Source organism: Leuciscus leuciscus (assembly GCF_965113295.1).
Source record: "Leuciscus leuciscus genome assembly, chromosome: 18".
In the NCBI taxonomy this organism is placed as follows: Eukaryota; Metazoa; Chordata; class Actinopteri; order Cypriniformes; family Leuciscidae; genus Leuciscus; species Leuciscus leuciscus.
In genome coordinates, this window is record NC_138742.1 from 17410084 (window position 1) to 17427441 (window position 17358).

The following is a 17358-nucleotide window of genomic DNA, read 5'->3' on the forward strand; positions in this document are numbered from 1 at the left end:
ATAATATAATATAATATGATAAATATAATTTTTTGTTGCTGAAATGAAAGGCTGTCTTGTCCAATCAATCTTTATAGTTATTTAGCACAAATTAATCTGTCAGTAGCAAATCTAGCCAATACATTTTAATAATATAATCGTAACATGAGGATATCGATACACCCCTATATAATATAATATGTTTGTATTGTGATGAGTTACCACTTAATGTCCAATGTGGGACCTGATGCAAAATCACTTGAGAATAACTGCTCTAAATGAATAGGGTCACTGCATAGGGTCACAGCAGAGGAAGCTTTAGCATTGTAATAGCCTGAATAATGACAGTTGTATCACAAACCCCCCTCCCCCCACCCCACATGGCCGTACGGTCAGCACCTCTGTGCAAGCTTTTGCATTTATATTAGCAGGTTTCTCTGAGTGCAAAGCTCCATGGAGTTGTAGAGGTGATGTGCAATATATGCGGGGGTTGGTATAATCACATTTTTTTTCAGACTCCTATTGTTTTGACATGAGGCCATGATTAAATTTCCCATTATACTTTAGTTGAGGAGAAACAGATTGTATTACAATGCAGGCTAAATACGGTGCAGGACGATGTAAGTGAGCTAAAGAATGGCCCTGAATGCTCCATAATAAGACAGCTGGTGAATTTATTCTTTGCTAAATGTTTTCATAAAAAATTACCCTGACAGACAATACACCAGAAAGTCCAACAAGATTACGCCCATTGCTGCAACACATATCCTCCATGGTAATTCAGGAAATGGAAAACTATCAAATCTTCAGTACAATTAAATGGAATTGTACGCTAACACATACCTGGTACAAGTATAAGTGAATTATGCAAATCATGTACTGTAACTGAGCAAATGTGCCCATAAAAATAGTACTGAATGCAATCTGCATTCTGCAATCTGCATTCAGAATTAAATGTGCCAAGCAAATAGTGCTGTGTTTTGCGAAAAAGGTGGAATCTGTGAGTCTGATCTGAACACAAACGAGGCGTATTTACGCTGAAAATGTAAATAATTTCTATTTAAATGCAGTGCAGCAGTGTTTCTGTGCATTTAACATCTGGTAAAAAGGTGGTGCAGCTCTTGACTGAAATTCATTCTCAGGACCTGTGTAGTACCATATTCAGGCAAAAAGACTTATCTGAAGATCCATATCTGGGAAAATCCTTCTTTTTGACATCAAGGAGGGGTTGTAATAGTGTTAATAAAGTTGAGAACTATTTCAAATGTGCACCTCTGATATCTCTCTAGTTTGTAAGAGAAAGTCAAAAGGAGAGTCTGAGCTCTACGGCAGCAGCCGCCCTTGCTTGTATATTCTATCCGCCATCCATCAAAACCAGACAGCTACTTTATAGGTAAATTAGATTTTTAAAATATGGCCATTTACCGCAAACCATCATTTGATGCTTGTTTTAAGTTCACCTCCAAACCTCCAGATTGCACCATAACTCACTTATGGGAGTTTAAGTGAACTTTTGCCTTTAACTCATCCATAGATGTCTAGGTGGCGTGGATTTTTGCAGTGGATAATGGATGTGATGTAATGTAGGAGTGATCTGCAGTGCTGGAACACAGACCTTAAATGAACCACAGGTCAGCGCCAAAACAAATGATGAAACAAAATCTCTCCACGCAGCCAACATCCTCGCACAGCTCATGCTGTATTTTGTCCATTTGCTGATATGCTCTATTAGACCAATTTCCATTTACTGCCCATCCTTTAAATTAACCTCAATGAATGGATCTTGGAACTGCATATCCCACTTTAGCTTTAAAATTGATTATTAAAAGCTCAATATGTGGTGGTGAATTGATATAATGTAGCGGTAACTTACTGTACTATTAAACTGACACATATATCTGGTTGGTTTATTACAGTACAGAGTAATTCGAATTCAAGTGTACTAATTCTCTTCCTGCACAGGCAAGAAATTCCCACCGGACTGCTGAGGGAACGCTCTCGCTCTGCATTCTCAACCGGGATCATTATTTCACTCCCTACAGCTGAGCAGCCCAGAAACCAATACCATGCACCAAACAGACAAAATCCTTGCTGAAATCTGCCAGCATCACAGCCCTGTGAAACTACACTACTGGAGTACAGCCATGAAATTATACATAACATTATATCAATCGTTATTTAATGCTCAAACACAGCCCGTTTTGACATTAAAAAATCTTTCAAAACATGATACATCATGGGAAACAATTGCTATTATATTAGTTCAATTAATTAAATTATTGTATTAATTAAATTATGATTTTCTTGATGCAGTTTAGTGTAATAAAGTTTACTTCATAAAAATACAGCCAGATTTTCCAGTAAAACATCTCAATCTTTTTTTCAAAACATATTAGTCATGATGTTTAAAGAATAGGGATGCACAATATATGGGTATATCGGTTATCAGCTAATAGCATGCTTTAATTGATCGGTATTCATAACTGATACGTTTGAGTATGATTTTGGATATTCAATTGTGCAAGTCATTTTCCATATTTTCTCATTTAGATGACCTTTCCCTAATGCTCACTTATAGTTTATTTTTAAAAACACAAAAAATGTAACAGTTAAATATAATCTATAAAATGTAATCGCAAATCTCAAAAAGAATATCATTTTACCTACTGTACATTAAAATGTTGATGCCTTGTACTTTTAGCATTTAAAAAAAAAAATCACTTTAGAATTGAGTGTTTTTATTGTATTTAGACAAAACAGTATCACATTTTAATATAGACTTATCATGATAATTTTTTTTTATAATTATTTGTAATTAAAAATAATAATTTTATAAAATCATGGTTAATGGCATCATCCCAAATTTTAATAGTGGTGCATTACTATTACAGAAGTGCATCATGAAGTTAACATTAGCAGGCAGACAAACTGACAATACTCACCTCTTAATCTCTAATTTGTGATTAATTCACCAGCATCTGAGCATAGTAATTGTCCAATTGATGAAGACATGAAATATTGATCCTCTCAGCTGCTAATATCTAAAAATTGAAACCAAACCTCTTTCTATCCCACCCACCCTCTCCCCCTGCCTTCCTCTCGGTTTACTGAGCGAAGTTCGATTGAGAGTAAATCAAGATATTTAAAGTCTGCCAATAAGAGGAATGCAGTTACATGAAATTACATAAACCATTAACTCCTGAGGTTCTGCTACCACGCAGCAATGTTTCATTACCATCTCACCTCTGTCTTCAGCGAGTTTGCGTAACCACAGTAGATGCAGGATAAAACAAGGAGGAAGAACTATAATGAAATATGAACTATGCTCTCAGACGTGACACTGGAGAAAACTACAAAGCACTAAAAGCTCACAAGTCAGTTCCTGGTTTCCACGAGCAGCGCTGAAGCTTGGAACATGACAAAAGATGTTGGTAGGTCACCCGTTAAGAAGTTAATTGTAAACGATGATCCGTGAACGAACGTCAGTTACTGCTCGCAGATGCGCTCAGTGCTGTCTCTCTACTGCATAGAAAATCTCCCAACATCTCTCTATATAAGTTAATGAAGGCTCTGGCAATCTGCTCGTCTCTAAAAGCATATTGTACATGACACAGTTTATGAGCCGCACACCTGCCAACTGCTTTGGCCGCCCCGCCAATCTCCTAACCAGTATGGCAAATGCCATAAATACCAAACCCCGTACAACTGTCATGCTTGATATTCCTGCACACAGTTACTCACTGCGTGGATGGATGTAGGATCTCCTCTCCCGTCTGCCGGTGAGCTTCTCAAGTCAGCCACACACCTGCTAGAAGCATTGATCCTCCCACTATCACTTCTTTTGCTGTCTGTATCGCTCTCTTGCTCTTACTCTACTGCTCTTTTCCTCTCTCTTCTTTCTTTATGTGTCTCTCACCCTCCCCGTTCGCGCTCTTACGCACCCGTCCCCTCCCCCGCTCACTCACACACTGAGGGCTGTCCATCTGAGCTGTCTGATGGGGCTGCAATTTGCATTCATCGTGCTTTGCCTTAATTAAACACACACCTCCCCATCACATACTGTTGCTCAGGCAACGAATTCACTTACAAATGATGTCCTATGTCTCATTTTAAAAAAGTGTAATCCTACCGTAACATGCTTTTTTAGACAAATTGCTCTTTGTTTGTTCCTGACATCCTCTCTTGAGCCTCCAGGGAGGTTTTATATATTCAAGAGCTTGTTTCTCTTAAGTTAAGGATCAATTCAAAGCTCTTAATGTAAAAGAAGTGGATTAGATGAATGAGTGGGAATCTATGGAGACAGTGTGGTAGTGGTAATTTTCTTACAAACACAATATGGGAATTTAATAAAGGAAGTATTATCTTGAAACAGCGTCCCGGCTTGTCACACTAGAGGGGTGACAGCAAACATCGTCCATAGATGGAACAATTAAAGATGAATCCTTTGTGTGCCATTTTAAACCTGTATGATTTTCTAAGAAATAATAATGATGTACATTCGTGTAAGGTAATTTATGAATCTAAGGCTATACATATGGAATTATATATATAATTCCAGTTTTGAACAAGACGTTTATTATGTTTTGGAAAGAAGTCTCTTGTGCTCATAATAAAAAATACAGTAAAAACAGTAATATTGTGACATTATCACAATTTAAAATAACTTTATATTAAAAGTGGTCTAAATGATTCCTGCACTGTATTTAAATTCTGAGCTAGATCAACCAATTCAATGAAAAGATCCACCTCGAAAGGATGATTTGTCTTTAATAAATCATATTTGACAAAAAAAAAAGGTTTTATTTAATATCGGACATGAATCCACAAAGATCGATTTGAATATACCATTCAAGATGCTTGAATCCACAGAAGAAAGAAAGTCATACAAATGTATAACAACTTACCAATTTGGAGGCAGAATACCCATTTTGGGTGAACCATTTCTTTCAGATGCTTCTAAAAACACAACCAGTCAAATAAGCCAAGGTAAACATATACAGACAGCACCTTACTGCATCAGATGTCTGTAAAGACAACACATATGACAGCAAAATACTGCTGTCCACAGCATAACTCAAAGAGATAACGCAGGATTAGTGAGCATAATCTGCAGGACTTGGAAATCAGAAAAAACACACGGCTCGTGTGCAACTCATTCAGAGAATAAAGAAGATCACGTTAAACTGAAAGGGTTGCTATTAGAATTTGAAGATAGAAAATATGAAGATGGCATATTTATTATTAAAATGTTATTAGAATGTTGAAGATGGCAGATAAAAAGACAACACAGCTTATGTCAAAATCAAAGTCCATCAAAAAAATTAAAGGAGGAAAAAAAAAATATATATATATAAAATTGTCATCTCACACGGAGTCTTTCAGACTGCCCAGAAGCTGTCATGCAGCTCATATCTGATCTCTTACTCTCCCTGATAACTTAAACCACTTCTAATGGAGGCCGTTGAGCCTTGCAGGTGTTGCAGCATCTCCATCTGTCCTCTGAGAGGTGGAGAGCAGTACAAAAATGATGTTAAAACAGAGATCGGTTAGTGAGTTTACAACAGCCTCAGAGAAAAAGCTGTTTTTCTGTCATAAAATAGATTCGGTTCCTGACTCCGTATCTGTCTTTAGGAAGACAAAGACAAAACAACAAAAGCAGAATGACTCAGACTAAAAATATGTTTGCCATATAAAAATTGTAAACTGAATCGCACAGACCACAAGATCTCAAACCAATACTTGGATTTGTGTAGGTGAGCTTTTATATGCTTTTGAATGAAGTGGCAATCTCTGACAGCAGCATTACTAATACATTGTGCCGTTCTGACTAATAAAGGCTTAGACTCTTCCTCCAGGAGTCCATGCCTGCATACTCCAAGAATATTAATCTATTCAAATGATAATCCAAAATGTCTTAGAATATATGAATAATAATGTGACAACCCAAACTTAAGCACAGGGGGGGAAATCTCAAAGGAGTTCACTATATTCCACTCTTTCTTTCATTCGACAAACAAAAATCAAGAGTGAGAAAAAGTAATTTGCGCTGCACTGTTACTTTGCCGTACATTTATTGATTATAGACAAAGTCTATAAAACATGAAACTCTAGATGATGCAGGCTGATAGGTCCTTAACTCAATCTGTTTGCAATCACATCATTCTCTATAGGGCACAGCTGATTGGTTCCTGCTTTATCAGTAGCCAATGAGCTTGCTGCTCAATCTTCAAATACTTGGTCAGCATTTGCTGTAGCAGTTGCAGCGTGCTTTCAGAAACCCTCCACCTTCCCCAGCTCCACCTGTATAGATCTGCTACGGGTAATTCATGTATGCTATATTGTAGAGCAGCAGCAGGTCTTACTTGGTCACAGCAGAGTGTTGTGTATGTATTGACAGTAGCAAGTCCTGTACTTGCTCTGTGGCAGAAGCAATAACCAACAACAGCAGCAGCATAGCAGATCTATTCCACCAAGACAAAACATATCAACATTACATCCATTACCATGCCAAACACTCCAAGAGTTGTCATGAGAGAAATGTTTTTTATGCCTTGCAAACTTAAAGATTTGGGTTTCTTTGATTAAACACTGTTGTTGCAAATTTTGCAGATTGTCACCAAGGTAAAGTTACTTATCTTTCTGACGTAGATTTTGTCACAGTTTTTTCAAAATTACAAGAACAAAACAAAACACAAAAAAAGCCCAAAACAAATAACTGCTGCACATAACCTCAGCCACAAAACTCATCTGCGTGTATTTTAAGAAAAATCCATGCTGCATAACCTCAGCAGACCCCCATTGCTCTCTCTCACTCCCTCCTCCCTCCCCAGTTCCCTTATGCATTTGTGAAGAAAACATTACTCAGATTAGCACTAGCTCCATCGGAGTAAAATTGAGTCATGTTCAAAACATTTACACAACAGGATCACAACTGCTGCCACTGACCTCATCTCATATGTGGGTGGTACGCTTTAAAAAAACATCTCCACATCTCACCTCTATACAATTTGCATGATCCGGTTGTTGGATAAGTCCGATGATGGGCTTTTATTTTTAGCTGTAATATAATCATACTATCGCATCTCCCACTCTGGTCTAGTAATGTATGGTGATAGAGGGGCTGGATGACAAGTGCACCACATGACGCAGTGACATGTTTTCATCCTCTCAGGGGCAGAATGATGTAACCCGTGAAGGCCTGATGCTGTGTGATCAGGAAACGACCGCTATAAACACACAGGACTTGAAGGTCCCATTGACATGGAAACACCCTTTGGGAAGATGACACATGTTTATATGGACTCCCATCCTCCAAGCGAGCAGGTGCAGTCAGCGCATGCACTTCATTATCGGTAAACATTGATTTCCCTTAAAGTGACTAGTAAGCCTACAGATCATCCTCCTGTTTGTTGTTAATCCCTCCCTAAAGCAACATGCATACATCAATCAAATCTATTAAATTCCAATCTATTAGGGAACATCCACAGAAAGACAATTTGGGGATTCACTGCATGACAAATAAATAAATAAAAAGACAGTCTGTCTTTCACCTTTTCCATTTGATCTCATCAATCTCCTGCACTGCTTTATGATAATTCACGCAAATGAGGCAAGATAGGATTTTTCTCAAGTGGTTTTGCTTCAGGTACAAGAAATAATATGGACATCAAGTGGAAAACGAAGTAGCAAAATTATATATATTACATATAAAAAAAGTATAAAAGTTAATCTGTTCATGTAAGCATATCCTAACTGTGCATAATTATATTGCATTCTTTGTCTTCCATTGTGCATTGTTTTCCCTGATGAACCACCATTTGAGAGGCACTGGGCTAAACCATTCACATAACGACTAAACAGTCCACTGTCACTACTGAACAAAGTTATTAATATCTTTGTTTTTTGCAAAAAGAGGATGTGAAGTCCAGAGCATGCACCATGACTCAGTGCTTCTCTCAGCCAGAGAGAGAGAGAGAGAGAGAGAGAGAGAGAATGAGATGTCTCATGAAGCATGTATCCAATCCACCATTTACAGCAATTAAAGTCTCTCGTTCTCTCTCTGGCTCAGCGGAAGAGAACCCAAATGACCCACTCCAGGAGGACACAGATGGGGAATGGATGTACATCACCTGCCTCCATCTGGCCTTGCAAAAACTCAAGCAGTAGCATCTGAAATTAACTCCCAATTCCTTCATGTTGACAGCAACTGTTTGAAATACATTATGCAACTCATTCAGAGATTTTTTTTTTTTTATCCAAACTGTCTGGATTAAATCTGCTCTTATGTGGAACTATTGAAAAGAAAACCAGAAAAAGTATAAACCTATCAGGTTACTGCAGACGGTCCTGTAACAGCAGAAAATGTAAGAAAGGCCCCAGAGGATGACAGTAAGAAAGGCATCTGAATCTTACACTGGTTGCTGTTCTGATATTAAGCCTACTTACATTTGCATTCCTCAACCTGCTAAGGCTAGAAGCATCCTGGGGATCTGAGTAGTTTTTCACGCTTGTTCAGTGAACCATAAACAATTATTACACATGCACTTGTGGAAAAGTCCTTAAGACACTAACAGTTCACAGGCGGTAGACAATAAAGGCCATAGTGACAATAACCTTCGACACTAAAGTGACCTTCCTACTGAATCTGAAAAACACCAGAAAGATCCTCAAGGGCCCAGATCACTTGTGTGAACATCCCATAGATATAATATAATAAAATGATTATACCTTTTATATGCAATTTGGCATATTTATATTAATCATGACACCATCCGAATTTCACATTTATTTCTTCATCTTAGTGGTCTAAACATGACCACACAACTGCTGTTTCTGTGGGTACAGATAATTCCCTCCACTAGCTGCCAGCCTGCTGAGTCTGTAATGGGTCAGATGAGTGAACCTCCAGAAGTGAGCTTGGACTGAGCTTTGATGCGTGGCACATCAATCTGACATGCCTCTCATCTTCCCATGTCTCTGCCATCAGAATACCCCATGGTGACTCTGGCCCTGAAGGTATTTTGATGGAATTAACCCAAATGGGCATCTTCAGTTTGAGGAGGAGGAACTTGTACATCACAGCATGCTCGGGTCTGATATTTTTTATGTGTGCTGGTATCTACACCAATAAACAAGCTGCTTTCCCCCAGGCCTAAGCCATCATCATTTCACATGACTTTATATATTTCTCTATAGAGATCTCAGTGTGAGCTGAAAAAGCAAAAAAGAGTGGATATTTGTTTATATATATATCTTCATCTTCTCTAGAAATTAACTGCTTTGCAAATTCTTTTTACAATCTTAAGGGATAATAGGAAACCTTATCTAGTGGAAGTCGAGCAAAAAGCTTTCTATTGGAGTTATTGCCTGTACAAATGTTGATTTTGGAGAAATGCTGACTGTCGGTCTTCGCTAATGCTCCCCATAAATTGAAATGACATTACTTTTTTTCCAGTTAAATAACTGTGACCCAAAATTGTGAGTCAATGTATCTTCTCAAACTGTGACAATACTGCACAATCACATTTTGATGACACGTGTGAGCATTCATGTGTCCCTGTCTTTTACTGCGTAACTCTAAAGCTCCCTTGCTACTTACAAAATCGTCAACTATGCCACAAAAGGAAGAGTGATGACTTATCTTCTCTTTGTTTAAGAACCTCTTTAACATTCTGATAACAGTCATTATACACAGATTCTCATTATGCATAACAGAGATATGGATTGAACATGCAGATATGCATGTTTACAAGAACATTTTAATTGCCTAACCGGAATATGTGATTAATAAAAGATACTGTAGGACTTCAAGGTATTATCAAGGTGTATTCATCACCAAAAAAGCTTTTTAATACACCTGAAGAGTGCATATTTCTGCATATCTTGACCTGCCATGGAAGCGTCAGGTTGTTTTTAATACACATTTTGTGTGCCGTGTGATTTCGATGGGTTTCCATTTATAAATGTTGTCTCAGCAAATCAAGGACTAGCTTGTCACATTGCTGCTATATTTAGTCAGACAGTTGCATGTAAGAGACACACAGAGACAGTCTGGGCTGATTAAGTTTGACAGCTCTCTCCTCCCTTCTCCTTGAAACTCTAGCCAAAAGATTCAAATAAATACATACACAGATAACTGAGTGTAAGAGATCATGCAGTCTCACCAGTACGCTGTTCTTCTGCATGCAAACTGTGAAAAACTAAACAAATATAGTCCTAAACTTCAACAAAGCCCACTTCTTTGCTCTAAAACTTTGAATCGTGGCAGCTAAGTGAGAAAAAGTGTCAAACATCTCAGGAGCATCACTAGAAAAAAAGTATTTAATAACATTCTGCTTCTCCGAGACTTGTTTACATTTACATTTACATTTATGCATTTGGCAGACGCTTTTATCCAAAGCGACTTACATTGCATTTCAAGGACTTAATGGATAAAGTGTCTGTATTGATAATACATTTGTTAAAATGTATGTTGTTTTTTTGTTTACAATAAAATTAGCGAAGTTGCATGTACAAAATACTGTATGATAGTATCGTACATTTATGATAGAATATATACAAATTCAATTCACAGCATCTTCATAAATTTAATTATAGCAAAAATACACCTGTCACATTTATAAATTTTGGTTTGTTCGTAGTTTCTGTTTTCATGGACTTTTGGTTTGTTATTTTAAGCCCAGCCAGTCAACAGTTGTCATGGACACTCATCAGATCATCACACCTGTTCGTTATCATCTCATCACTGTGTATTTAAGTTGCTCGGTTTCAGTTGTCGGTCGATGTTTGCATGTTGTGTGTGTCTACCCCTGTTTCACACACGCACTGTTAAACCTTCTCTCTGTTCCTGTGTTTATTGTTTAATTACAATCACTTCGTATTGGATCCTGCGTACCTTCGTCGTCCTCCGTCTTCATCTGGTGACAACACCAGATGAACATTTTGTATTAGAAGTAGAATAAATGTTAATTTATGTTTTGTAGAAAAGGTATATCACTATCTTGCTTTGACCAAAGTGTTCTGAATGCACCTGACAACATACATAATTTCGACGTATCAACTTGTAAATACGAACTTCCCAGGAGGACTTGAACACACCAGAATTGCCAACACAGTGTTAAATAATTTATATATAAGCAAAAACATTCTGCACAACCTGTTTCCCAGAGGGCTGTCTGGGACAGGGGGACAATGTGTGCCCTGTATTATTGTACAATAGTCCTCATACATCTCTGTCTCATTTAATAATGCCAGACAGAACTCAGCTCTACATCGGTTAGACAAATGTGCTCAATTATATAACGTGAAATAGAAAAGACTGACTGCGACTTAAAAGCGGAAAGTCTGAGGAAACCGTCTCTCTTCACTGTGACACCTACACTTTGTGATGAAAGAAGAGTAAAATGATATACTGACATGATATATTTCTGCACTTTATCAAAGCCAGGGATGTATCTTTGATGTTAGGGAAGTAAAAAAAGGGCAACAGGAAAGACACTTGATTGCTTTCAAACATCCCCTCAGAATGTCAGCCGCCTTCTCATAGCCGCAGGTCATTCAGAGATTAATAAAAGAGTTAATTGGAAATATCTACAGCGCATGTATCATTTCCACTACTGGAAGAGAGGTGAGTCTCTCTGGACCTTGAATGGGTTTAGCTGACCTGAGATGGGGTTAGATATAGTGTGGGACCAGCAGCCTGAAATATGAGAGCCGTATTGTTCGCTAAGTGCTTCCGGATTTAGCGCTGGTCTGGTATTAGGCCGGGATGCTGTTGTGAAGGGGAAGACAATATGGTACAAAGTTGCAAAACATGCAGCTGGAGTATTCATTTACATGCGGGAGAAAGAGAAGGTTTGGAGTTTGATCCTAGCAAACCCAGCAGCAAACATAAAGGGATCATTTATCCTAAAATTCTGTCAATTCTGTCATCATTTACTCACCTCGTTTCATTCCAAAAACTGTATGAGACATATAACATGAGTTATCTATCCCTTTATAATAATAATGTTTTAATGAAAATGTACAGCCTAAATATTTTAGTTTAAGTTACAGTGTTATTTAAGCATTGTTTATATGTTATTATACTATTTTATAGTATATTACTAGTTATACTAGTATAGTACATTTATATTTTCAGTTTCATCTTAATAACAAGTAATTTTGTTATGTATGGATGCTTGTTTCCGCCACAGAATAAAACATTTTAAAAGATAATTGAAACTTTTTATATCACAATCGCAAGTCTAAATCTCGCAATTCTGACTTTATAACACGCAATTGCGAGTTTATATCTCGCAATTCTGATTTCTTTTCTTGGAATTGTGAGATATAACATAGGTTAAGACTGGAGATAACTCCAATTCTGAGAAAAAAATAACTTTTTCAGAAGATTTTTCAAAAAGATTTTTCTCAGAATTGTGAGTTTATAACTTGCAATTGCAACTATATATCACACAATTCTGACTTTATAGCTTGCAACTGCAACTTTATGTCACGCAATTCTGACTTTATAACTTGCAATTGCGACTTTATATCACGCAATTCAATATCACTCAGAATTGCAAGATGTAAACTCGCAAATGAGAGAAAAAAAGTCAGATTTGTGAGATTAAAAAGTCACAATTACCTTATTTATTTTTTATTCTGTGGTGGAAACAAGCTTCCATATGTGCTATTTATATTCGCTACTAAAACTAATTCTAATTAGCTTTAATTTATTTTAATTTCAGTTTTAATCATTTTAATACTACAACTTAAACTTATTTTAGTTAGTTGCAAAGAAAATTTAAAATTTTCGTTCAAGTTTTTTAAATGTAATTTTTTCATCTTTATATTTTATTTAATTTACTGAAAATGACTTGCAATAGATTTAGTTCTACTTGACCAAAACAGTGATGTGTTAAGCGTCTTATAATGACACTTCACACATCACTGTTATTTTCATTCTTTTTCTTCTGGGAAAAAAATCCCAAAATACTGATGACTCACCCTGCACTACTCAGATTTTCATCCAATCAGATGCTCTCTACAACAGCTATGTTTACATGCACCCAAATAATCAGTTTAAAACAAGAATGATGCCTCAATATTTGCTAAAAAGTCTCTTCTGACATATACAGAGTAGGTCAGCTTTCTTTTTAGACAGGCCTAATGCCCTAATGTCCCTAATGCTAGGGGTGTGCCAAAATATCGATATGGCGATATCTCGCGATATTTACTCCTGCGATCGATTCTCGATGCGCTCTTGCCAAGTATCGATCTTAAAAGCCGTTAGGGCGGGCGTACACGGTGCGAGTTCGGACACTCGGGAGGTCGTGATATTGCACATGTTGCGAGTCAGTTTAACTGATAATCGCGTCAAAGCAGCTGGTACACGGCACGACTGTCCTGCACAAATTTTATCCCGAGCCGGCAGCAATCACGTGGGCTTTCGCGCTAAACACAGAGACCGTCATGTTGCATGCAGGCAAAGCTTCAGATAGAAAAATGACATAAATGTGTGTGCAAATGATTTGTTGAAAAGCAGAGAACAGTAGCCATTCCTTTCAACATAAAAACTTGAGAGAGAGAGAGAGAGAGAGAAAAGTGTGTGTGTGTGTGTGTGTGTGTGTGTGTGTGTGTGTGTGTGTGTGACAGTGTATGCGCACACTGTATGGTTGCTGCCACTGAGGTATAGCCCCATCGACGTGGTTGTGTATGATTTGGCAATAGGGGACAGCTGGTGAAAATCGGGCCAACTCCACGAATTTTTTAAACATGTTTAAAAATGATCGGGAGGTCGGGAGGTGCTCGTAACGTGCTCGGCTCGGCTCGTAATTCCTCTCACACGCTGCGAGCCGCGACCATGCGAGCATCACCGATTCCACTCGATTTCCACCTAGTGAAAAAAATCATCTGCGAGCAAAACAAAAATAGTGTCTGTGACTATTTTGTTGCAACTGATTAGACACAAGTTGTTTTTGTTATTGTGTTTCATCCCAAAAAATAAATAGAGATTCATTTTCCTAATTAAAAAAAAAATCTTTTTATTTCTTAAAACATGATATATTGTGAGTTATTACTGATAATATATTGATTATCGCAGTATCACCATATCGTGATATTATCGGTATCGTGAACAATGTATCGCGTATCGTATCGTGAAGTACCCAGTGATTCCCAGCCCTACTACATACAACAGACTAGCAACTAGCAAGTATCAAAGTTCATGGCTGTGACAAACAAGGCAACTGGCTATTTTTTTAAGAGAGGATGCCTCCAATATGTCTTCAATAATATAAACTTAATTTCAATTCAAAATGCATCAACACAGGAACGAAAACTACGCTACTCTGGCAATTTCATGCCGTCTTTAACCCAAGACCTAAAGCTAATGCTGTTATATGCACGTAATGACAGTGACCTAGATTGCTCATATGTTACAAAGAGAGAGAAATAGTCTGAATGTGAGAGTGCAAGTGAAAGAGACAGGGAGATAAAGATGTCTTATCAACAGATAAAAGTCTCTTGATTGACACACAGTAGGCAGCACCATTACTCTAATGCAGCATCATCGCTGAATATTGAAGCATTCCTGCTGGATCTACGCACAGATTGCTTTGTGACGCAAAGCAAGGTGTCTTCATTAAGCAAACCAATCTAAATCCATTCATGCTAATGTATGCCACGTCCAAGAGCACAATCCACACGTAATGACCATTAAACAAACACTCGCTGCACCGCTGGTGAAAAATTTACATTCTTTTCATATTCAGATCGGCCATTGAAAGACCCTTCCGAATTCAAACTCACCAGAACTTCTTCGGCCTCCTGATTCGAAAGGGAGAGCAAGGCATTGTGGATCTGTCAGGCTAATTGAGATCGGTCTTCCTTACTGAAGGTTTCAGGCAGTCACTTGCAAAGGGCCTATAGATGGGATTATGACCTATTTCTGGATCACAGAACAGTCAGATCCTGTCTTGCTCTGACAAGCTAATGAGTCTTCTTCCTTTAAGTGTCTTCTTCCTCCCAGACTCATCCATAGACTCAAAATATGTATCATTTGCATATCTTTTTGATGAATTACTACCTATATTAACAGTTAGAATAAAAAAAGATATCACCTAATGATACATTTTCGATACTTGTGAGTTCTCTGCCTTACTTAAGGTCATAGATTAGCTGATGATAGAGAACGTTTTGCATCCTGTTCGCACAAGCTCCAAAAAGTTAATAAACAAACCGCAGTTCCATCAACAGACTGACTGTCAAATCCCATCACAAAGCCACTGATGCGTGATGTTAAACGCTGTGATCGCCATCAAAGGTCAGTGTCATTAGTCTGAAGATCTATCCTCAAGTTGTCCTCAACTGCTCTGTGCCTTCAGGAGAAAAAGGTGAGGAAGGATGGATGCGTTAGGTCTCTCGTCCTGCAAGCTGTTTGATAGAGAGGCGTAGACTGATGCAGGCCGGTCCTGAGGTTACACGTGGAGGGACGGATGCCATCGGAGCCGGGAATCTGGTTTATCCGATGGGTTTGTCAGGACTGACCTTCAGGCTGCTGTCCATCTGCACCTGGCATCCTGAGCAGACCTTTACACACGGCCTGCCAGCACACACTCTCACTCACACAGACAGGGGCGTGAGAGTGCCGCATGTGTGCCTCAGCGACTCTGTCCTGCCAACACTGCAGAGCTGTCTGCTGTCGCTGTGGCAACAAGACTGCAGCATGTCCTCTGCGCTCCGGACCTTTCTCGTCCCAAAACCACTGCATGCATCAAAAACACTTCATTTGTCTGTCCTCCCTCTGTACAGCTTTGTGACAGTCAATCAACCCTACATGTCTTGACATTTAAGATACAGAGTAGAAACCAACAGTACACAGGTTAGAATTTTAGAACTGACTTTTATCTCATCAGCTGGAATTAGATTCTATCTGCTGTATCTATCTGTCTATACGTCTGTATCAATTTGTCTGTCTGTCCGTCTGTCTAGCAATCTATCATCTATCCTTCTTTCTGTCTATCTTATCTATCCTTCTATCCATCTCTCAAACAATCAATCTGTCCATCTATACGTCTGTCTGTCCGTCCGTCCGTCTGTTCATCTGTCCATCCATCCATCCATCAATCTATCCATCTGTTTATGTATACATCTATCTGCCTATAGTATCCATCTATCTATCCATCCATTCATCTCTCTATCTGTTTGTCTATCCATCTATTTATCATCTATCTGTCTGTCTGTCTCTGTCCGTCCGTCCGTCCGTCCGTCCGTCCGTCCATCCATCTATCTCTCTGTCTATCTGTTTGTCTATCCATCTGTCTGTCTATCTGTCCGTCCGTCCGTCCGTCCATCCATCCATCAATCTATCCATCTGTTTATGCATACATCTCTCTGCCTATAGTATCCATCTATCCATCCGTCCGTCCATCCATCTATCTATCTCTCTGTCTATCTGTTTGTCTATCCATCTGTCTGTCTATCTGTCCGTCCGTCCATCCATCCATCAATCTATCCATCTGTTTATGCATACATCTATCTGCCTATAATATCCATCTATCTATCTATCCGTCCATCCATCCATTCATCTATCTCTCTGTCTATCTGTTTGTCTATCCATCTATTTATCATCTATCTGTATGTCTGTCTGTCTGTCTGTCCGTCCGTCCGTCCGTCCGTCCGTCCGTCCGTCCATCCATCCAACCATCCATCTGTTTATGCATACATCTATCTGCCTATAGTATCCATCTATCTATCTATCCGTCCATCCATCCATTCATCTATCTCTCTGTCTATCTGTTTGTCTATCCATCTATTTATCATCTATCTGTCTGTCTGTCTGTCTGTCCGTCCGTCCGTCCGTCTGTCCGTCCGTCCGTCCGTCCGTCCGTCCATCATTCATCCATCCATCCATCCATCCATCCATCCATCCATCCATCCATCCATCCATCCATCCATCCATCCATCAGGTCTACAAATGTACAAACTTTTTGAATTTCTTTGAAAAATGTTAAGAACTATAAGAATCCCTTTGAATGATAATTTGTAAAGCAATTCTGTATCATGTTTCACTAAATTAAATTACTGTAATTCAAACTCAGGAATTGATTTCTAATTCTTGAATTCTTTTTCTAAATTCAATTCTGAATGGTGCTCAACAGTAACCAGGGGGGTTATTTAAACAGACAGCTTTAAATTGGCAACAAAATAAATATGAAATCTAAATGGTATTATGAAGAAAGAAGCAACTACAACAGTAAAGGGCTTTGGATGGTTTCCTTCCAAGTCACTTACAGCAGACAGAAATTGTCTTTCCTCTGTAACTGTTTCCAGGCTGATACCCCTGAGCAAAACAGCATAAAAGCTTGTGGTTTCTGGAACGGCTGAACAGGCTAT

At 38.4% G+C, this 17358-nt stretch overlaps 1 protein-coding gene across 17 annotated transcripts in view; it reads right to left on the bottom strand.

Moving 5' to 3' along the window:
- rap1gapa (RAP1 GTPase activating protein a) overlaps window positions 1-17358 on the bottom strand; it is a 103134-nt gene that overhangs the window by 44280 nt on the left and 41496 nt on the right. The window contains exon 1 of one of the 17 annotated variants that reach the window (XM_082146426.1): window positions 14773-16233. The exons of 12 other annotated variants lie outside the window; for them this stretch is intronic. In XM_082146426.1, the coding sequence (XP_082002552.1) occupies window positions 14773-14816 (44 nt within the window). In that variant the 5' untranslated portion in view covers window positions 14817-16233. Of the gene's footprint in view, window positions 1-3720; window positions 5280-14772; window positions 16234-17358 lie in introns of those variants that run through there. 4 more of the 17 variants (XM_082146427.1, XM_082146423.1, XM_082146419.1 and 1 more) reach the window with 4 other exon arrangements.